General features: G+C 41.6%; 1 protein-coding gene across 1 annotated transcript in view; it reads left to right on the top strand.

Annotated features, from left to right (window-relative positions):
• The window catches only part of LOC150011430 (glutamate receptor ionotropic, NMDA 2B), a 106,046-nt gene extending 88,037 nt beyond the window's left edge, over positions 1–18,009 (top strand). The window contains exons 8-11 of the mRNA XM_090275110.1: positions 8,654–8,814; positions 10,815–11,002; positions 13,521–13,759; positions 16,106–18,009. Of these exons, the coding sequence (XP_090131236.1) occupies positions 8,654–8,814; positions 10,815–11,002; positions 13,521–13,759; positions 16,106–17,947 (2,430 nt within the window). The 3' untranslated portion in view covers positions 17,948–18,009. The remainder of the gene's footprint in view (positions 1–8,653; positions 8,815–10,814; positions 11,003–13,520; positions 13,760–16,105) is intronic.
• Positions 18,010–23,560: the final 5,551 nt, after the last annotated feature.

Here is a 23,560-nt window from a genome sequence, read left to right as displayed (position 1 = left end):
GGGGGAAGGTGACTCTAAGGGGAGTAGCTCAAGGGACTTTCGGGGGTGATGGAATTCTTATGTGTCCTGATTGTGGTAATGGTTACAAGATTCTGTACATGATTAAAATTTATATAATTAATGGGGATTTAGAGTTTAGTCAATGCATAGATTCGGTTGGGGAAGATGAAAAAGTCCTGCAGATGGAAGTCAGTGATGGTTGAACAACAATGTGAATGCACTAAATACCACAGAACTGTACACTTAAAAATATTTAAAATGGTAAATTTATCTTATGTTTATTTTATCACAATTTGAATGAATGAATATATAGATAAATAACAGAACTCATAGAACTATACATAAAAGTAGTAAATTAATAATTAAAAAGTACTCTGAAACCAGAGGGCACTGGCGGTAATAATAAGGATAAGGGAGGGTGCTGGGGAGGGGAAAGAATGGTCCCTACAGAATTGTGATGTTCTGCCACCCCCTCAAGGGTAGCACAGACCAAAAGCAGCCCTTGCGTCCTAAGCCTTCCCACTGCTTCTCTTGGATGCCTCAGAGAATTGAGTGGCATTTGGGCATTGATTCTTTTTGTGATTCAAATGTAAAATCAGGAGTAACAGAATGAATATTTATGTGTTGAATTGTCAAACTTTGAAGACAACAGCCCCCAGATTCCGATTCCATATCTCATGCAGATGGACCCTGCAAACAGGACATACAATATGCATCTCTACGAGGTCACTGTGCCGGTTTGTCCTAATCTGCATGTGCTGATCGGACTTTGACTGAATGAGAAGAGCCATTTTTCAGAGGAACCAACTACCCATGAAGGCATTTCCTTGCCCTCTTCATTGTAGGAGAGCTGCTTTCATTTGTGTGCTGTCAATCACAAGATCTAACTCTGATTAACCTCCTTAGCACCTGGTGGTCAGTACAAAAGCCTGGATGCCATCAACATTTAGGAGAGTTTTTGTTCTGTTTTCTTTCTCCGGGCTCTTTCTAACACACACACACACACACACACACACACACACACACACACACACACACACAAAACAGTTTTGACATTGCCAGAATTCTTCAGTTACTTCTGATAATAGTGATGCTGATATTAGTAATGATGATGATGACAGTGCTGTAATAAAAGCTAATATAATGTACTTATCATATGCCAAGCACTGTGCTAACACTTTGTCCAGATTAACTGGTTGAATACTATAAACCTTATTAGGTAGGCACTATTATTAGCCCCATTGTACAGATGTGGAAACTGGGGCACAGAGAACTTAAATGAGTTGCTTCAGGTCACACAGCTATCAAGCAGCAGAGCTGGAGTTCAATGTCAGGAAGTTTGACTCTAGAGGTCCTGCTGTTTCTTATCCCTTCTAGCATGAATGATAAACTCCTTTGTACAGAATTCAGTTCCCTTTGTGATGCACGCCCTGCTTCCCTCTTCAGCCATGTCACCCTCATTAGGCTCTTGCGATGACAAGCTCTCATGGTCTCTGATCATGCCCAGGCACACTCACTGTCCTATCTGCACAGGCTCTTTTCTCCATCAAGAAACCTCCTGGCTCCTCTTGTCTAACTGTAAAATGTGTCTTTCAGATCTCAGCCCCATGCTACAGCCTCTGTGACCCTGTTAAGGACAGCACCCTTTTCTCTGTGCACCCACTGTCCAATGGGCATCTTGTTCCGTAGCACCCATCACATACCAAGCTTGTCCCCATCAGGCCTTTGTGTTTGCTGTTCCCGGGGTCTAATACACATTCCCCTGATCCTTGCATGTCTGACTCCTTTTCATCGTTCAGGTCTCGGTACAGATGTCACCTTCTCAGAGAGGCCTTTTCAGGACAGCGATTCTAAACTTGTTCTCCTACCAATCACTCTCTATTCTATATAATAGCTATTTCCATTTCTTTACAGCACTTTGTTTTCACCATTTGAAATAATCTGTGTTCCACTTATCTATTGCTGCACAGCAAACTACTCCAACACTTAGTGGCTTAAAGCAAGAACCATTTCATTGTATTTCACAATTTTGTAGGTCAGATATTTGCGTAAAACTTGGCTGAGTGGTTATTCAGCTTCACGTGGCATCTATTGAGGTCACTCAGTATTTAGCTGGTGGCTGGACTGAAAGGTCCAAGATAGCTTTCCTCTAATGTCTGGTGCCCTGACTGGAAGGGCTGGAAGGTTGGGCTCAGCTGGGACTATAGACAGAAGCACCTACATGTGCTGACTCCAGCCTGTAGGCCTTGGGGTTGTTCAACCTCTCAGAGGGTGGACTACTTCCCTTAGAGCAAGGTTCCAAGAGACCCAGGTGGAAACTGCAAAGCTTCACATAACCTAGCCTCAGAAGTCCCAGAGTGTTACTTCTGCACATTCTCTTGGTCAAACAAGTCACCAAGCCCAGGTCAGAATCAAGGGAAGGGGTCATAGACCTAACCTTCTGATGCGAGGAGTGGCAAAGGATTTGTGGCTGACTTTAGTTCATTACATTAAATTTTTTTTAATGAAAAAACAAGCTTGTATGCCTCCCTTCTTTTCAATGTGAATTCTTTGAAGGCAGGATCTTTTTCTCTGTAATTATGCATCCTAAACACCAAGAAAAGGATCTGCACATGATAGATGCCAGTAAATACTTTCTGAGTGTCTGTATGAATTAAATAATAAATGATTGGGAAAATGCATGAATGAAAAACTAAATGAATAAAAAATTGAATGAATGTTTAGATATCTAACACTCTGGTGAGAAAACTTCTTAAAAACAGATTCTGTCTTTTTCATCTTGTGTCTTCAGTTCCTGATACAGTCATCTACACTAATAGGTGTTCGGTGAATATTTGCCAAATGAGTTAAAGCACTTTAATTAATATAACTAAAGGAGATACTTTGACTTATTCCAAGCATATACATAGATGTTGAATTAATAATGCCTTATACACAGGAAAATCAGTTCATATATTTATTTAATAAGTAAAATGAAAGGGACCAGATCCCCACTGCCCCGACTTCTTCCATTCTCCCTTTCTCTCTGTAACAGGCAGTATTAAGAGGTTCTCTGGGGAGAAGGCAGCAGCCATAATAGCCCAGAGCCCTCCAGTCTGATCATCTTTAGGTGGTGGCAGGGACCTTTACTCCTGCCACCTTTCGTCTAGCATGACCACCAAGACTAATTCACTTGGAGGTCATTAAGACTGGGGCTGAGATGATGATCTGAACAGCTCAGAGAGCTGGACTCTGATTTTCTGCTGCTCTCCAGGAGGATCAAGTGAGAAATAGTTCTCTTAACACTCTGGCATTGTTTTGCCCTTGTGCAAGTGTGTGCTTGCAGTAAGTGCTTAAAGCCATGTGTAGAATCCAGAGGGGGGGTGGAAGTTGGCATTTAATACACCATCACTCTCCAGTAAGCAGGAGTCAGACTCATGGGCTAGCATTTGAAGCTGCAGTGGAAAGGCTCAGCTCCCGGGGGTCAAGTCCTCCTACTGTACCACATGGCCTCTGACAATTACCTTGGCCTTTTCAGGGCTTCAGTTTCCTCCTCTGTGAAATGGGACTGAGCTCTAAGTTACCTTCCTTTTTGTGTTTTTATTTCCCTATCTACATCTGCTTTTAAAAATAATCCTAATCTGGGTAACTCTGGAAAAAGATTCTAAGATTAAGGAAGGCCTATATGAGTGAAATCATATGGTTCTTAGCCTTTTCTGACTGATTTATTTTGCTTGGCATAATATTCTCAAGTTTCATCCATGTTGTTGCAAATGGCAGTATTTCGTCTTTTCTTATGGCTGAGTGGTATTCCAATGTATGTATATCCAATCATCTATCTAAGGACACTTGGGTTGTTTCCATATCTTGACCACTGTGAATAATGCTGCTATGTCTTAGGCATAAGACCTGCGTTCTGAGAACCTGTGTCTGGTTTTAGCAAAGCCCCCATAGTAACTGCTGGTGTCAAGGACTGCCTAACCCCCAATAAATCTGCTGCCCCGCAGTAACTGCTGATGACAGTGACTGCCCGTGTCCTTCAAAGATATCTTAGTTTGTCAGCAAGAACTTAATAACTTTTCTGTTTTAGTAAGCCTCTCTGTTCCCAGGGCCAACTTCCTCAAAGCCATCAACAGAGAGTCCCTTCAATTCCCTTCCCCCTTCCCCTGTTAAAAACCCCTGCCTTTCTTTGTTTGCTGCTGACACCTTCCTGCCTTTCTGCCTTCCTGCCTTCCTGGTCTCAGCCCACCTGTGCAGCTGGCCAAATAAATCTTTTAGACTCGTGGCCTGTTCTGTCATTTCTCCTCTCACTCTCTCCAGAACTAACACTATGAATATAAGGTGTATATATCTTTGAGAATAAATGCTTTCAAAGTTTTCAGTAGCTCCCTGGAAGAGAGATTGCTGAGTTATATGGTAACTCTATTCCTAATTTTTTGAAGAAACTCCATACTGTTTTCCATAGTGGCTGTACCAGTTTACATTCCCATCAGCTGATAAATGAGGGTTCCTTTTTCTCCACAACCTCTCCAACACCGGTTATTACTTGTCTTGTTGATAATAGCCATTCTAACAGGTGTGAGGTGGCATTTCATTGTAGTTTTCATTTGCATTTTCCCAATAGCTAGTAAAGTTGAAAATCTTTTCGTTTATCTGTGGGTCAGAGGGAAGAGAGGTGAGGGGTAGTAAACAGTAAAGGAGACCAGAAGATAATTTGATTCTGAGTGGTGGGCACACAATACAATAGTAATGTACACATGAAACCTATATAATCTTATTAAGCAATGTCACCCCAATAAATAATAAAAGATAGAAGAGTAAAAAATAAAAGAAGTACCATATAAAATTCCCTACTTTAAAATTATACTGGGTTTTTTAATCCAGTGCTAGTCTCCTTGGTGTATTGGGTTTAAATTTTTTTTTTTTATTGTTTCTTGAGGTTCTCCCTGTTAAATGGATTTTAAGACTTTTGGTTCTTGACAGCACTAAATTTTTGTCCTTCCCAGAACCCCAGAGAGCATTGATTGTCTCTCAGGTTAAGGAAATGCCAAGTAATGCCTCATGGCTTGAAGTGAGTTTTATTACAAGGCATTTTTTGGAAGCATCTAGGTATATGGAAGATTATTTTTATAAACCTATGTCTTATTTAAACCTCATTTAGCTGGGACAAGAATTTTCAAAGGAAAAGGCAAGCTCACTTCTGCTTCTGCTTTGGCTAATTCTGGGGCAACACACACTCTCCCCAGACTGGCCTAGTTTAAGGAATAAATTAGAGAATAAGAGTTTTCAGTCTTAGGGAACATTGCCTAACATAAGACAATTTTAGATATTAGAACTTCATCCTTATAAAACCAGTTAATAATTTTGAGAGTCCATCATGTGCCAGATATTGTGTTAAGTGGTTTCTTATATACTATCTTATTATTCATTAAAAATAATACTTCAGGAAAATGGGGTTTTGTGAATATAAGTAACTTGCCCATGTTCATACAGCTAATCAGAGACAGAACTAGAATTCAAATCCAAGTTGTCTACCCGCAAGGCCAGTGCTTTCCACAGGACTGTGTCTTCTTCTTCCTCCATTGCTGACTGGTTTCTCTGATGATTTTTTATGGAAGGTACTTTAACCGTAAGAGTCTTGCTATGTTATTACTTAATTGCTTTAGTTTCTTAATTGCTTTAATTTATTTTTAAATATTTTCTCTCTGTCACTGGCTTGTCTTTTCATGACCCTGTGTTTTTCAGAGAAGGTCTTAATTTGATGAAGTCCAATTTATGGTGTGTGTGTGTGTGTGTGTGTGTGTGTGTGTGTGATTTTGGCATTGTGTTCAAGAAATCATTGTCTAACTTAAGGTTACAACGATTTTTCTCCTAAAAATGTTATCATTTTAGGATTTAGATTTAGATAATCAATCCACTGTGTTAATTTCTGTATATCTTGTGAGGTGTGAAATGAAGTTCTTTTTTTGCCTATGGGTTTTCTTCTAACAGCATTTGTTGAAGACTGTCCTATCACCACTGAATTACTTTTGCAACGTACATGTGTTGGTCTGTTGGTGGACACTATTCTGTTACAATGATCTCTTTACTGTTTCTATGCTAATGTCATGCTGTCATGTATTATAATAAGTCATGAAATCAGATAATATAAATCCTTCAACTTTGTTTTCCTTTTTCAAAGTTTTCTAGAATATTTGAGGTCCTTTATCATTTCTTTAGCTTTCAGGCATATGGTTATAAAATAGCATCTAGAAATCTAAACATAACTTAAGATTCAAAGTTACTAAAGAGTGGTATGGAATCTAGCTTCACCAGGAAGTCAGGCATCCTGGGTACTAGATTGCATTTGGTTAATCAAAAAGTGTTCCATATACCTTAAATGGATTGCCAATTTTCAAAAAACTAGAATATAATAATTTATACCGGAAGTGTATTGAACATGATTTCAACTTTCATTGATGTTTGAGAAGCTACTTTGGGCCCTAGAGTATCTTAGTCATTGTGAGCATTGGTTGTCATTGTCCTGGCAAAGCAGAAAATTACTGATTAAAGGGGTTCATTTGGTTACATTGCTGCCTGCCATAGTATCTATTCTACTTTTGACTTGAAGGATACCTTTATTCAAACATCTGAAGTGTTACAGTTGACAGTGATATACATAGCATTTTGGTGTCTCTCTCTTCCAATAAAGCATATCCATAATCTCTTTAAATTTGCTATCTGCTGGAGCCAGGGAGGAGTGCCATTAAGCTAATTGATTCCTGATAATGTTAGCCATCACTGCCACTGTGTGACAGTTAGCAAACTACCTGTCCTCTTTGGACTTCAGTTTCTTCATTTGTAAAAGGAAAATTTTGGACTAGGTAACCTTGAGTGGCTCATCCAACTCCAAAAACTTGTTGACTCTTGTAGTGTCTTCATTCACTTAAAAATCACAACTTTTTTCAAAATAATTAAACAAAAATTCTTAATGACCAAAAGCACAGTGATAAGTCAGACTGGAGTAGTGGTCTTTGATGCATTAGAAATTGCTTAATACCACTGTATGACTCTTTTTTGGACTATGGCCAACTCTGAGCAATTAAGATATATTTAAGGTTTCTGATACTGTGCCATGTTGTGGTCCATGAACACCCATATTCTGAGACACTCTTGAGCTTCTCGGGTCAAGGGAAGGATAAAAAATGGCTCTAAGAGTACGGCTCTAAGCCTAGGCTACTCCAAAGTTTCAGGTATTCCCGAATTGGCAGGTTAGATTTTCAAATGTATCTCCAAAGTACATGGAATAATATTGAAACCTATAAGACTTTAAAAAATATTTGTATTTTTTCCTATGCCAAGGCATAACAGAGCTACTCTGGTCATATTCTATCTGTTCGTTGCTATAACAACAAAATGAGATGCTTGGAGAGCATTAAGTTTTCTAGAGAGTACAGAATATAAGTGTGAATTAAAATAATAAAAAGAACACTTATTGAGTCTATTTATTAAGTATGCATGGCACTGTGTGAAGAATTTCTTATACATTATATAATCTAATCCTCCCAACAATCTTGAAAACTCAAAATTATTGTCTCCTTCTTACAAATGAGAAACTGATGCTCAGGGAGTTCATGTCACTTGCACAAGGTCCCACAGTAGTTAAGTGGCAGAGCTGGTCATCAGTCTATATCTGTCTCAATCATAGAGCTTAAATTCTTAGTGACTACATCAGAAACTAGCTTTCATAACTTAGCCAGCTCATTTAGAGAGTAATTGAATTTGTAGTATGAATTACAGTGACCTAAACCAAGAACACTAAGCACTGATGGGTCACTTTTGGGTAGACTTAATGGAAGAAAGAATTCATGGAAAGTTTCCTGAGGAATTGCTTTGCATTTTGAGACAAAGAACGTGAATTGGCCTGGAGAGAAAGGTGAGTTCGTGCTGAGGAGACAGACTATAAAGATGCAAATGAACAAATTATGTGTCCAGGGAGCAACACACAGACTTAGTCATTGCAGGGCAATAGCCAGAAATAAAGCTGATGTCAAAGGGGTGAAAATCCAAGAGATTTCACTTTATTATGATAGGCACTAGAGAGCCACTCTGAGTTCTTAAGCAAGGGAAGGAACCTAATTAAAACAGTATTTGATTTTTAAATTTATTCTGCAACTTATGTAGGATAAATATGAGCTATAAATGCATCAGGGAAGGTCAAGAGAAAATTTCTTAGCAAATCATATTTGATACCCAACAAGTTATTTTTAGGAGTACAACGTATCAATGCCCTGAGATCTTGATAATGCAGTGACAATATATTTAGGCCCCTAGATAAGAGCCATGCAAGAAGATTTTACACAATTTTCATAAGTAAAGGTGAACAGCGCACCACAGTTAAACTAACAGCATGTTTCCGTTATCACTGGTATTGTGTGGTATGCACAAATGGAGCACACAGATTATAGATTAAAGTCAGGGTTAGGCAAATAGAAAGCTTTCAACAACATGTATTAAACTAAGTTGAATTGAAATCCACTTTTAGATAGCAATTGTTTCTCCTGTGTGAGGGCTGATATATTTGGTGAACTATGGTTGGGTCCGTTCCATTATAAATCCACTAATGCTAACTTAATATCTGTTCACATTTTCTGAAGCATTTTCTTTCTCTTTCTTTACCTTTCTGTCTCTCCAGTTCCAGAGACCTAATGACTTCTCACCCCCTTTTCGCTTCGGGACTGTGCCCAATGGCAGCACAGAGAGGAATATTCGCAATAACTATGCAGAAATGCATGCCTACATGGGAAAGTTCAACCAGAGGGGTGTGGATGATGCCTTGCTCTCCTTGAAAACAGGGTAAGAACTTCTTTCAAGCCTAGAGTCTGTGATGTTTCTCACATTTATAAAATGTACATTCAATCAGAGGTACCATTTTTGGGTGCCATACAAAGTTACAGCAAAGAAGATGTCACTTGCTCTTCGTGGATTTCCAAGTTAAATTTGACAATATAATTCAGGCCAGTGCAGAAAGATTCCTATGCTGTTATTTATTTTTATGTTTGGTGTTTTTTTTGTTGTTGTTGTTTTGTTTTGTTTTGTTTTTTTACAAATTCTAATGTAACCATGAAGCAGGAATTAAATTAATTTAAAAGTAGAAGCAAAGAGTCAATTATAAGGTTCATGTCCTACACATAAATAAAAACCTATTGACTAAAAGGTGAAAATGATGATTCTAGTATCTTATAGACAAGGGAGAAATAGAAGAAAAAAAGGGTAAACAATTTTAGACAACGAACAATAAGGATATGTTGACCCATCTCCCATTCTAGCTTTTTTGTTATTCTTTGATTTAGCTCTATATTCTAGGAGTATTTGTTCATTAAAAGGAGCTCATAGACTGCAAATGTGTGTCTTGTATAATCGCAGCCACACTGATCTCTTTACTCATTTGGCCTTCAGAAATCACAGCTGTCGAATAAGACAGACAGCTGAGCATCATATATGTTGGGATGTGGCAGTCAAAGGGTCCTGTAGCTGATTTCCTGTATTGTATGATGACTAGCAGCACTTGGACCTCCTGGTGGCTTCAGTTCTGGAAAAGCCCCCCAGATGCTTGGTTACCTAAAGACTGTTATTTAAGAATTTCAGTATTTATAATATGACTCTACCTTATTACCAGAAAGTCACAACAGATTTTAGAAAGTGAGATTTGAGCTTCGGCGTAGGACTACTTTGGGTAGTCTGGCCCTTGGTACATGCACAGTTATCAATCGTATCAGAGCTTTGGTTTTTGGTGTGTAACTTTTCTATAGGGTACTCATGGACCTTTTGAAATATGTTGTGCCTTATCATACCAGAAAGGGCTTATTTTTTTCTTGAAGGGGGAATAAAGCTAAATTTTACTTATGTAAGTAAAGGGGATAATGCATACTTTTCTTGAAGACCTCTCTGTTGCTCATGTGGTTATGTCTGAATTTCCTTCTCTACCTTTGATGTGCTTAAATGTTGGTTTTAAATATTGATTTATGCCTTCCTGCTCTTACCCTTAGTCTTACTCACTTCCCTATCTATTCCCTTCTTGCAAAGCACAATGTACAGAAGAGGGCAAAAGTAGATTTTACAGTTGTGAGTATCAAAACACAGAATTTATTTTTGCATTATTTATTTATTATTGTATTATTTACCATACAAACAACTGTAAACCTACTTTTAATGACCCCTTTATAATATGAGGTCTTTATACATGTTTAGGAATTTGAGAGGTATGAGTTTTACATGTTGCATTCTCTTGTCAGTTTCACACATTTGCTCTTAACAGAACCCTGTGTTGCCACCACCCGAAGTACGCGTTTTCCCTTGTGTGGCAAAACAGAATATTGAAACCTTTCTGACCATAAAAATAGCATTGCACCTCTATTGAAACACATACACCCACACTTACCCCACTCTGGACTGTAATGAACTGAAAAATGAAAAGTGTTATATAAATCTAATCCATTCTATTTGTTGTTATCATTGTGATGGTTACTTTTCATTATTTCTGTTATTATTTTTATTGATTCCTTTTTACTTCCTCTCCCTTTCAGACACAGTTTACGAGTTGGCTTCAGGCCCAAGTTACATTCTCATCATTCCCAGTAGGAGGGAAAGAACTCCTCCTTTCAACTTGAAATCACACAAAGAATAGCCTAGGATTTAGGCTTTAGATTCTGTATGAGTTCCAACTTGAGCCTTTCTCTGAACCAATTCTCCCCATAGATTTCTGGACCCTGCTGTTTCATGTTAATGGCCCCATGGGTAGTTTTGAACTAAAATTCCTCCACTGGATTTGGTTTGTGTGCTTCTTTCTCACACAGGAAACTGGATGCCTTCATCTATGATGCAGCAGTGCTAAACTACATGGCAGGCAGAGATGAAGGCTGCAAGCTGGTGACTATTGGGAGCGGGAAGGTCTTTGCTTCTACCGGTTATGGCATTGCCATCCAAAAAGATTCAGGGTGGAAGCGCCAGGTGGACCTTGCTATCCTGCAACTCTTTGGAGATGGTGAGTTAAAAAGGGGGAAGTGCCTTCTTGGCCTCTTCTGATGGTCAATCCAAACCATCAGCCCTTCTTTTTTCTCCATTCCTCTAACCCCCACATTTCCAGGAAAACATGTCACCATATACTGTGAGATTTGGGGGGTTTGTATTAATTCCTAAGGCTGCCATAACAAAGTACCACAAAACTCTGTGGCTAAAGCAACAGAGGTGTATTGTCCTATAGTTCTGGAGGCCAGAAGACCAAGATCAAAGTGTTCATTGGTTTCTTCTGAGGGCTGCTATGGGGAATCTGTTAGATGCCTCTTTCTAGCTTATGGTGGGTTGCTGGCAATCTTTAGAGTTCCGTGGCTGTAGACACATTATCACATCCCTGCTTTCATGATCAGGTAGCCTCTTCTGTGTGCATGTTTCTCCTTTATGTGTATGTGTCTGATTTTCCCCTTTTTTAATGTCATCAGATACATTGGACTAGGGTCCCATTCAATTCCAAAATGACCTCATCTTAACTAATTACATCTGCAATGACCCTATTTCCAAATAAAGTTTACATTCCAAAGTATTAGGGGTTGGGGCTTCAACACAAGAATTTGGGGGACTCAGTTCAACCTATAACAAGGTGAAAGATGGGACAGAAGATTAAAGTAGTTGATTAAGGAGGTATGTTTTGGAATTGCAGGCTATGATCAAAACCTTAGGGAATAGGAGAGGCTGTTATTAGATGTTCCAAACAATCATCTCTAATGTGGCCAAAGTGGATGGAACTTGGGAAAGGTGTCTGCTTTTTATGTGCCCACAGAAAGGGCAGAGAAATAAACTTGTGGCCATCTACTCATTCTTCCCTCTCCCCTCTCTTGCTTTTAGCTAGAAGAGGTAGGAGGCAGACACCATGAGGTATTCCCCAGCGCCATTCTGGCAGCAGACTGAGTGGCCAACTTGCTTTGAGAAAAGCTCATCTCTTATGTCATTATAGAATGTTTTCTGCATCTCTTTTCACTTTATTACCCAATGTACCTCCTCCTCCTGTTAGCCTCACAGAAGCTAATCCAGTTATGGTTGAGCAACTTGAGTCTACTTGGCCCCACAGGCCATCATCCAAGCGGTTCTTTAAATTACATCTGCAGAATCTTGCTGTTAGGGATGAGATAAGAGGCAGAAGAGCACAGCTGGATTTTTCAGACTCCAGGTGAAGTTGGTTGCTCCAATAGTTAGGAAAATCATAGTTTGATCAAAGAAATGAATAAAAAGTAATTTGATTAACATTGGAAAGAGGAGAGGTGATAGCTGAAGTGTTAACGGCACATTTTGGTGTAAGAGCTTTTATTATTTTTAGCATAGCTGTCACTTAAAGGCAGTAACGGAGCTCTATCTCTGAGGAAGAGCAACAGTAGAGATGATTTGTAAAAATGACCAATGCTCTAGTCAGATTATACAAAGTTCAAATTTTTAATTAAACCAGAACTATTGGAACATGTGATTTCCTTCACAAAATTTTAAGAATTTTGCTCACCTAGAATTAGATGCATTCCAGAGCACATGGTTTCTTTCCTGTTCCTTTTGTCTAGGTTTTCTATCTTTCTAAGTCCTGGTATCCAGTGAAATGAATAAAGATTATTGAAACCTGACATAAATTGAGTTCATCAAAGCTCCCTTCTACAGTGTTAAAAGGAGGCAGATCTGAATTTGGTGCTCTCATTTTATTCAAGCTTACTCCCCTTTACTCTTAATGTTTATAGTTTCCTCTGCAAGACCAGTAAGTCTGAGAGTCCTTAGGGAATCAGTCAATCTCTCTGCTGATCTGTTTTTCCTCTCCTCAACCAATCAGCTTTGCACACTTTTTAAGAGCACTTTTCTGAATCACTTGTTTGATGATGTTATTTTTCACTGTCTATAAAATAAAGTGCAAAGTGCTTAGTCTGATGCTCAAGCCCTGAGCAATCCTGCATTAACCTTTTCTATTCAGCTTCCTTTGCCTATTTGTATTCTGTTTAAATTATTCTGTATGCCTTTGCCTAAACAAGCCTTCTGTTTTCCCACCTTCCTCCCATTGATCATGCAATTCCTGCTGCCTAGAGTGCCTTTTCATACAATATAAATTAAAATTCACCCATTCACCATGCTCACCTCCAAGTCTTATCTTTCTTACAAACACCTACTGGCCACCCCACCCACACAGTTACTCTCACTAATTTGAACTCTTGTTACCTGCATATAGCTCAGCATATTGATTATTTATATACTAACTTACACTAGAGAAATAATGGAGAGCAGGGTTAATGTTTCATATCTTTGTATTATCTGCAGTACCATCATTGAGTTCTCAATAAATACTTGTTGAATAGATTGAAGACTATGTATAATGTTATTAATAAAATTACTGTTAACTTTATTAATTTTCTTTCATTATGTCTCCCTGTCTCCTTCTCTCTCATATTTTTCTCTCTCCCCCAACACCCTTTTTTTCTCCTCATCTTTACTCCTCTGCTCTTTTCTCTCTTTACCTATTCTTTCTGCCCCATTTCCAGGAGAGATGGAGGAACTGGAAGCTCTCTGGCTCACTGGCATTTGCCACAATGAGAAGAATGAGGTCATGAGCAGCCAGCTGGACATTGATAATATGGCAGGAGTCTTCTACATGTTGGGGGCAGCCATGGCTCTCAGCCTCATCACCTTCATCTGTGAACACCTTTTCTATTGGCAGTTCCGGCATTGCTTTATGGGTGTCTGTTCCGGCAAGCCTGGCATGGTCTTCTCTATCAGCAGAGTAAGTAGGACTGATTTAGGTGCCTGAAGCCTGTAAAAGGCAGCTTAGTCCACCACTGTGCAAAGTGGAGAGACCCAGGAGGGCACTAACTTCAGCCTGGACTGCTGCTAAAGCAAGGAACCACATCATGTATGTTTCCCCACAGGGTTGCATGATATAATTTCAACTGGCTCAAAACACAACTGGCTCTTCCCTTTAAGAGATAGCTATCTGTGTGGGGTTTGGGAATTTGATTCTTAATAAGAACTGGCAAGTCTATCAAAATAAAGAATTGGGCCTTTTACCAAATGCTTTTCATCACCATTAGTTAATTCTGCACAGGCTATAATAATCATTTAATCCTTTTTTTAAAAAATTGCATTTCTATTTAAATAGAGAAATGTAATATGTCCTCTCCTATTCTAGCATACAGAGGTATATTATTGTTTCATTGTTCCCCTATATGTTTTAACCATGCATGAGTTATGGTAAATTAAAGAACTTAACAGAAACTTCAGAAGTCCTGATCTCTAGGAAATTTACATTACAGAGGCTCCCTTAATTGGTGCAAAATATTACTCTGAAGTTATTCTTTATTTAGGCTTCTTCTGTGTTTCGAGTCCTAACTGAGGATTTAGAACAGTTTTGAATATGAATAGAAGGTCACAGGGGAAGAGTTTTTTAAAAGAGGAGCGTTTCTTTTGAGTTTGTTAATAAGGTTATGGGACTCATTCATGAGAGGTGAACTCAAATGTCCTTTTATAATAGAGATCTGGGTTTCAGATATGACCAACTTTGGCTCAAATGGAGTTACATAAGAAAATGGATTTCTCATTAAATTGTTCCATCTTTTGATCATTTTCCTGTAGTGTTTTAGTGCTAGAGAACAATTTCCTCTCCAGTTCTTAGTTCATTCATGCTATTCAGTAATGTGGGAGCAGAAGGATGGAACTTACAGTCCCAGAGTCAGGTTCTTTCCTTGTGTGTTCCTTCTCTAAGGTCCTAGGTAGGGTGATGGTGGAAACAATGGGAGCTGGTGACCTGTAATAGAAATCCTATTCATAGCCCTTCTACCTAATCAGTGCCTCTGTCCAGGAACAACGCTTGGCATTTTCTCCTGGCCATAAAGAAGACGGGCTAGAAAAGAGGCCTGAGAAAGAAAATAGAATAACCCTACCTTGAAGATCTATCTTGCTGCTGTCCTCTGGGACAGTGAGGCTCACCTCATCTCAACCATTTTTCTATGCTATTTAGCTGCCATTCTCCTTCCTAACCTTCTCTCCTCTCATTCCCATCCAGTGGGACAATATCCCTTTTCAAATTAACCCCCTTTTTTTCAAGACAAAATTCAGACTACCTCCTCTTCAAATACCTTCCCTTGCCAGGGAGAAAAGTTCCAAATTTGTCCAGCTTTCAAGACAGGAAGCAAAATATTAGCCAGAGGTTGGCTTGACTTTAGACCTGAACCCAACCCATCCCCTCTCCTGGATGATGTTCTTAAAACCCTATACACCAGGAGTTCTCAACCAATACTAATTTTCTAAAATATTAATTATTTATTATAAGATTGAATGAGGAATTATAAGAAGAAAACCAGGAGCTAGAGCGAGAATAAATGAGAGAATTCAAGAAGGAAATTATTTATTCCTATTAGTACAAGATATCTGTTCCAATTCTTCCTTCCAGCAGTGTGGGGCACAGCAAGAGAAAAATCCATCTTTGACCCTAGGGCTTCCTAATTCTCTTTGTGAATTTCATTCATGCTTGGCTCAAAAAGAGAATTACTCAGCTGTTATTTATTTGGTCATCAAAATTCTAAAAAGCTGAAAATTTGTCAGAGCTGGAAAACAGTGGCAGTTGTGAGCTACTCAGCAACCCTGTGCTTTACTGCCAGCCATGGAAGGCAAGCCAGGGCACAGCAGTCTTAAAATCTGTGGAGCATCACTGTTGATTTCCAGGAGGCTGACAATATTTTTGCTATTGGGTGATGCTGATACCATGGCATCATCTTTAAGATGTGGAAACCTGGGCATAGAAGGAAAATCAGTGCAATTCAGTGAGGGAGTCAAGGCAACAATGCCATGTCTTGTGATTTTATCCTAGTTGCTGGAGTCACTTGGTATAGTCATACATCCTCTCAGATAGCCAGGCAATGACCTTAGCTCAGGGTATGAGACTTCTAAATGCAAGGGGATAAATCGTGCAAGCGTCTAGACACATCTTTTTATGAATTCGTAAGACTATTTGGTTCATCTTTCCACTGACATTTCTTATCATTAGATAGACCATTAGTAGTGGGGGTTAGGGTTGTTTATAGTCACTTCTCGGACTCACTGGAGACCTAATGCTTCCCATCCTATCCTTCAGGGTATCTACAGCTGCATCCACGGAGTAGCTATTGAGGAGCGTCAATCCGTGATGAATTCCCCCACTGCGACCATGAATAACACACACTCCAACATCCTGCGCCTGCTCCGCACAGCCAAGAACATGGCAAACCTGTCTGGTGTGAACGGCTCCCCACAGAGTGCCCTGGACTTCATCCGCCGCGAGTCTTCCGTCTATGACATCTCTGAGCACCGCCGCAGCTTCACGCATTCCGACTGCAAGTCCTACAACAACCCTCCCTGCGAGGAGAACCTCTTCAGCGACTACATCAGTGAGGTGGAGAGAACTTTTGGGAACCTGCAGCTGAAGGACAGCAACGTGTACCAGGATCACTACCACCACCACCACCGGCCCCACAGCATCGGCAGCACCAGCTCCATCGACGGGCTCTACGACTGTGACAACCCACCCTTCACCAGCCAGCCGAGGTCCATGAGCAAGAAGCCCCTGGACATTGGCCTCCCATCCTCCAAACACAGCCAGCTAAGTGACCTGTATGGCAAATTCTCCTTCAAGAGCGACCGCTACAGTGGCCACGATGACTTGATCCGCTCAGACGTGTCGGACATCTCCACCCACACGGTCACCTACGGCAACATCGAGGGCAACGCCGCCAAGAGGCGCAAGCAGCAATATAAGGACAGCCTGAAGAAGCGGCCGGCCTCGGCCAAGTCCCGGCGCGAATTTGACGAGATCGAGCTGGCCTACCGTCGCCGGCCACCCCGCTCCCCGGACCACAAGCGCTACTTCAGGGACAAGGAAGGGCTACGGGACTTCTACCTGGACCAGTTCCGCACGAAGGAGAACTCACCCCAATGGGAGCACGTGGACCTGACCGATATCTACAAGGAGCGGAGCGACTCCATCAGCGGAGGAGGGCCCTGTACCAACAGGTCTCACCTCAAACATGGGACGGGCGACAAACACGGCGTGGTCAGCGGGGTCCCGGCCCCTTGGGAGAAGAACCTGACCAACGTGGAGTGGGAGGACCGCTCCGGGGGCAACTTCTGCCGAAGCTGCCCCTCCAAGCTGCACAACTACTCCACGACGGTGGCAGGGCAGAACTCGGGTCGGCAGGCATGCATCCGCTGCGAGGCCTGCAAGAAAGCAGGGAACCTGTATGACATCAGCGAGGACAACTCCCTGCAGGAGCTGGACCAGCCGGCTGCCCCCGTGGCGGTGACGTCGAACGCCTCCACCACCAAGTACCCCCAGAGCCCGACTAACTCCAAGGCCCAGAAGAAGAACCGGAACAAACTCCGCCGGCAGCACTCGTACGACACCTTCGTGGACCTGCAGAAGGAAGAAGCCGCCTTGGCGCCGCGCAGCGTGAGCCTGAAAGACAAGGGCCGGTTCGTGGATGGCAGCCCCTACGCCCACATGTTTGAGATGCCAGCTGGTGAGAGCACGTTTGCCAACAACAAGTCCTCGGTGCCCACTGCCGGACGCCACCACCACAACAACCCCGGCAGCGGCTACATGCTCAGCAAGTCGCTCTACCCTGACCGGGTCACGCAAAACCCTTTCATCCCCACTTTCGGGGACGACCAGTGCTTGCTCCATGGCAGCAAATCCTACTTCTTCAGGCAGCCCTCGGTGGCAGGGGCGCCGAAAGCCAGGCCGGACTTCCGCGCCCTTGTCACCAGCAAGCCGGTGGTCTCGGCCCTTCATGGGGCTGTGCCAGGCCGTTTCCAGAAAGACATCTGTATAGGGAACCAGTCCAACCCCTGTGTGCCTAACAACAAAAACCCCAGGGCTTTCAATGGCTCCAGCAACGGTCATGTTTATGAGAAACTTTCTAGTATCGAGTCTGATGTCTGAGTGAGGGAAGAGAGAGGTTAAGGTGGGTATGGGAGGGTAGGGCTATGGGCGTGCGGTGCGCATGTCACTGAGGGTGACGGGGGTGAACTTGGTTCCCATTTGATCCTTTCTTGTTGTTTTAATTTATTTATGGGATCCTGGAGTTTTGATTCTTTCGGAGGGCAACCCTGGTGACCAGCATCATCTCACCTCCCTTTCCAGTTCCCCTCTCCTTCCCGCATCTATCAGTCATTCGTGTTCCCACTAGAGGAGAGGATGCAGTGGGCTTGCTCAGCATGGGAGGCCAAAGTGGAGAAAGGAAGTGGCTGCTCGTGAGCTTCCTCCTAACATGGAAGGACTCTGTCACCCACTTTGAATGAAGCAAGGAGAAGCAAAAGGAGGCCACGTGTGCACAGTGTAGCTCTTCCCTAACCAATCTTTATGATTAGGTGAGGCAGCAAAAGTGTTCAAATAAGACCACTTAGCATACTTGCCTGTGAATGAAAACAGGCTTTTGCTAAATTTTTGGTGCTTTGATGGCATCTGTTTAGGGATCACATGTCAAGTGGGGGTAGGGGAAGCCATGTGTGTTGGTATATAAGCCAAAAAAAAATGCTTGCTTCAATTCCATGAAACTCATTAGTAGTGAACACAAGGTCATTGGTGAATGATGAAAAGTACATAATAGCAGTCTTTCGTGATGACTTAGAAGCAAGAAAGGATGCGCTGTGTGTGCATGTGTGTCCAAATACACTTGCACACATCTAATCTATACATGTATATAGTTAGGGGCCTATAAATGTAGAAAAGCATACCTGACATATGTTTCTCTCAATATCCTTCAGCAATGTGGGGGGTTGTTTTTTTTTTGTTTTTTTGGTTTTTTGCTTTTTGTTTTTTGGCTTATATACAAACAGAGATGGTTATATGTTATCTAAAATTTTGGCTGTCTCATCCCTTTGCCCTTCCTGAATGAAGAGAATGGAAGTTCTTGACAGAGAATTCTGTGACCTAGACAAAAAGGTGGTAAACAATCATACAAGAGCAATGTACAAAAGTCATTTCTCCAGCTACCAATACTTTCGACTGGTATTGGCCAAGAACTTTCCAGGAAAGCCAAAGGGAAACAGAATTAGCCATGATTCTTTTGCCTACAATGGAGAGCAAAAGATTCTATAATGCTCTCTTGAGCTTTAGACCTTCAGCTGGTCAAGGTTTAGGGAGGAGCTAAGTAAGGCTTTGGAAAATAGGGGAGTAGTTTGTAGTAGGGTAAGTGAGAGAGGGGGATGTTTCCAATGCTTTGATCCCTTCTTACTTAACCTGGAGCTAAGAGAGCAGGCTTGTTCCCCCAGAATCTATTACAACTGATAGGGCACAGACAGGTAAGAGAAATGAGCTTACACATGAGTACATCTCAGGAGGCATGGAGGGAAGGGAAGAGATTTGGAAGTGGTGAGGGAAGTGGGGAGGGGCACCTCCGCTACCCCATTGGGTCTGGATCCCTGAGAATGTGACATTGAACCAGTGTACACTCTCGGTAGAAGCCCTTCCACCTTCCTGCAACACCTCCTTTCCCTCCCAGAGTGTACCATTCAAGAATAAAATATATATATGAAAAAACTCCAGGAATGAGGGTACTGGCAGATGTGATGCCCCCTTCACTAAAAGTTGGAAACTTGAGAAGGGAAATGAATATTTGTCACTGCCGGTCCTGAAACTTGGGGTAGTGAGTGGTGTTCTGTGGGTCGGTTCCGCTGTCCTGCCATCATCCTCCCCTTACACAGGTGGCACCCAGAGAGCCCCGGGTCTGTTCGGAAGCTTGACTGCAGGATCTCCATGTTGCACACAGGACACATAAACCAGAAAGGTGCTCATCCTCCTCTGGAAGGAAGCTGCCATGTCTCTTCAAGTCACATCCTCCAGGGCTGCTCTCTGCCTTCTGTTTGCCCTCACTACCCTTCCTCATTCCCTGCCCACCCTTGACTGCTGTTCCCACCTTCCTCCTTGATTTTTTACCTCAGTATCTTTCATTTTAAAGCCAACAGAAGGCCTTGTAAAGCTGTTTTCTTTCTAAAACGAGCCTGGGGGCAAGGGGCTGAACCTCTCACAAACTTGGAGAGAGGAGCACGGAGTGCTTTATTTTAGATTCAAGGGAAGACAGAGAGAGAGGACAGAGGGTGTGAGTTGTCTCCAGGAGGAAGAAGGAGAAGGGCCATATAAACATTGCTTCACCCTGACTCTGTCCAAGGTCAGGGGCTCCTCCCCTCACCTCACTCTTCCTCTTACCTCACCCCTTTTAAATAAAAAACCAAACCAACTAACCTAGCGAACAGCAATCTAGAACAAAGGGGGCTCTGTCAGTCTCCACTGTTGACAGAAATCAAGATGGTGTTTATTTCACATGTAAATATTTTGTTTTCTAATTAATTTTGTATAGATAAAGTGTTCTCTTGTGAGTATTCAGGGTGTTGGGCTGGAGGGAGTGGGGTGGGGATGGGAATGAAGGGGGGAAAGTGTCCTGTTATGGGTTTTCATTTTCCACTGGGGAGATTGTTTTGTATGGCTTTTGCTTCAGGGTGTCTGGGAAAAAAATGAATGCGAATGGAGGCCACTGTGGTGAAAAAGCCAGGAAAAGTAATTTGTGTTTATGCTTCCCCACCTCATTGGTCTTACTGGTCTGTGAGAAGCGTTTATGCTCATTGGCCTGGGCTTACTTGGCACAGGGTCCAATTTGGCTCTAAGCAAACTGCGGGTCCAGTAGACTATGGATTATCAGCATTCCATGCAAAGTCAAGCTGGTGGTAGCATATTTTCCCTGTCAGAACCTAGGGTAGGAACGATTCCCAAAAGGGCTTAAACTAGAATTGAGGTCATGTTAACCTGCCGTTCCTGCTGTGGCTGAGCGCTTTCAGGAAGCTCAATACTGAGACATATCCCAGCAGCCCTCCCTGGTGTTTAACAACCATCTCAGTCACTCTGACTCTTATTCCAAATACCTGGGCAGCAACCCTCTCACTGCCCTCTCCATCCCTCCTTGGAAATCAGAACTGCGATTACACCTAAAAAATTCCCACTAGGTCTACTTTTTAAAACATGTGATATCTGGATATAGGGAAGTTATATGCTTTTCTGAAAAGATTACCAGATCTGCTCAAAACTCAGTGGCCAGATGATTTTCTTAGTTTTGCAGAAGTTGGTTTTTAGAGGTGGAAGGGCAGGTGTGTGAGCAATGGTGCCAACAGTGACTTTATATCTGCCTGTCCTCATTTCTGCCATCAGAAAGGTGGTGTTTGCCTCTAGCCAGGTGTTCTTAACCTGACCTTGGTATAGCCAGGCAAATAGAATTTCTTTCAGTGAACTATTGGCTTTGTGAACGGCAGTAGCCTCTCTTTCTTCACCACAGGGTGAAATTTCCAAATCCAATTACCCAAGAGATTACATTACTTTATTTCCCCTATCCTCCATCATCAAAGCTGTCAGCTAAGTGATTTTATTTTTCTAAACCCCTCCTTTGGCCCCAGTTGGTCACCTCTCTTCAACTGGATGTTTGAATTGGGACCAAATAAGATATTTATGGCCTGCTCAAGAAATCTTAAAGAAAGGGCGACTGAGCATTATTAAGTTCTAGGTGTTACTTCATTCCAAAATAACAAACCAGTAAAATGCAGGAGGATGAATTCATCAGTAAGTGCCATCTACTTTACATAAGGACAAAGATCCAACCTATTCAAAACTGCGAGACTCCACAGACATCCTCAAGAGCAGCAATTATTTCGATTTCCTTCAGAGTCTATGCTTTCTGTCTCTTTGCCCTCTATCATTTCCTTCCACTGTGGAAGCGGGTTGGTGGGTATTGTCCTGTATCACTCCTTTCTGTGGGATACTTAAATCTCAGCATTTCTGCTGACCTCAGAAAATCTGACCCTTGAATTTGCCTGAGTCAAGAATGTGCAAACCCTTCAGAGTGATGCATGTAGAGTGGATCTTGTATTTCAAAGTATGTCACTGTGTATTCTCAGCCAGAAAGCGGGAAACATCCTTGATGTGCCTTCCCCTGTGCTGGATTCCCATGTTGTGATTGGGGGGAAGAAAATCCCAGATGATTCCATTAAATGTTGCTGGTGTCAGTAGTGCCAAAATGCATGTGTAGTGTGATAATATAAGAGTCATCTCTATAAGTAAGTGACTGTCATCTTCCCAGTCTTTTGTGGCCATCTAAAGTTTCCCATGGTGGAATACTCTGCATGGGAGGTGAAGAAACTGTGCAACCAAAACTGCAGTGTGCTGGCCACCTGCACATCGCATCCTCCTCTGGAAGGAAGCTGCCCTGTCTAGCTGCCACTAGAGTTCTTTGGGGTTTTTTTGTTTGTTTGTTTGTTTGGTTGGTTGGTTGGTTGGTTGGTTTAGTTAGTTCTAGATTTATGGATGGAATAACGAGATGGTTTGGGCTATATATAGCCTTTGGAAAAAACTATTCCCAAACTCACTTTATTCTTTTAATCCCCATATCTCTAAAAAAAAAAAAAGCCCTGCCATTGCTTGACACCTTGTATGTGTCTGCTTGGTGTGTTAGGAATGATATATATGTGTGCATAAATATTGTAACTGCAGTGCTATTGATGAATGCATCAGGTGTTTCCAGGTATTGTGGCCATAAATTATTTGCTCTCCGAGTGCAAAGCCATATAAAAAATGTGTACTCAGTAGACTGCCAAATACTTTGGTAGAGCATTTGCTTTCTTCACTTGAGTGTCAGAGACTCTTCTTCCTGTCTAAGGAATTCTTTATGGATGAGAAGCAGCTAAAAGTGGACAGCTCTACTGGAATGGGTCTGGCCTTACAAATGGTGTATGGTCCGTGGTGTGATTTCAGAGGCCCTGAGAAGACCTTCCCTTTTCATTCGCTACCCCTCTCCCACTAATGTCTTCTCACACAGATTTACTTCTTTAGCACTGAACTGCTCATCTGTCATGTAAATGAAACCAGGAAAGGAGATATATTAAGCCATATTAGGGATTCATACACTGAAACACCTAGTATAACATTAGGATTCTCATTTATTTTCCTGAAAATAAAGTAATGATACAGGAGAAGACAGAGAGAGGAAGCAAAGAACACTAAGAGTAACAGAGTAGAGAGTAAAGACACAGGTTCTAGAGTATAAAGACATTTAAACCATCTCATCCTCCACCTGCTTTTACTTAATGCTCATGTGACATAGGAATAGGACTCCTAGCTAGGAATTATTTGCAAGAATCAGTCACATGAATATGTAGCTTATGAATTTATAAGTTTAATACTTTGTAGGACTAAGACTTTTTCAATAGAAAATGGAAGACTGATGCTTCTCCTCCATTATAGGTTACTGAGTGGGCAACTAGAAAGATCAATTGAATTAATGTTATGATAATAAAAAGTTACCGTTGTGATCTGTTCTCTGTTCCAGTTTAATTAATCTTCCAATTTAGCTGAATTGTTCTATATATTATACTTTCCCACCTCCACAGGGCGTGCCCAATGATCCAACACACACTTAATGTTAAAGAGGTATGGGACTACCAGGTGCTACTTAACCAGTAAACAATTCTTTTTTAGACTTATCAGATATTTGGGACATCATTACAATGTAGATTT

This window comes from Furipterus horrens, unplaced genomic scaffold (assembly GCF_987537825.1).
Source record: "Furipterus horrens unplaced genomic scaffold, mFurHor1.1.pri manual_scaffold_4, whole genome shotgun sequence".
NCBI classification, from domain to species: Eukaryota; Metazoa; Chordata; class Mammalia; order Chiroptera; family Furipteridae; genus Furipterus; species Furipterus horrens.
Note: the sequence above shows the minus strand (reverse complement) of the source record. Positions and strands in the feature narration are given on the sequence as shown.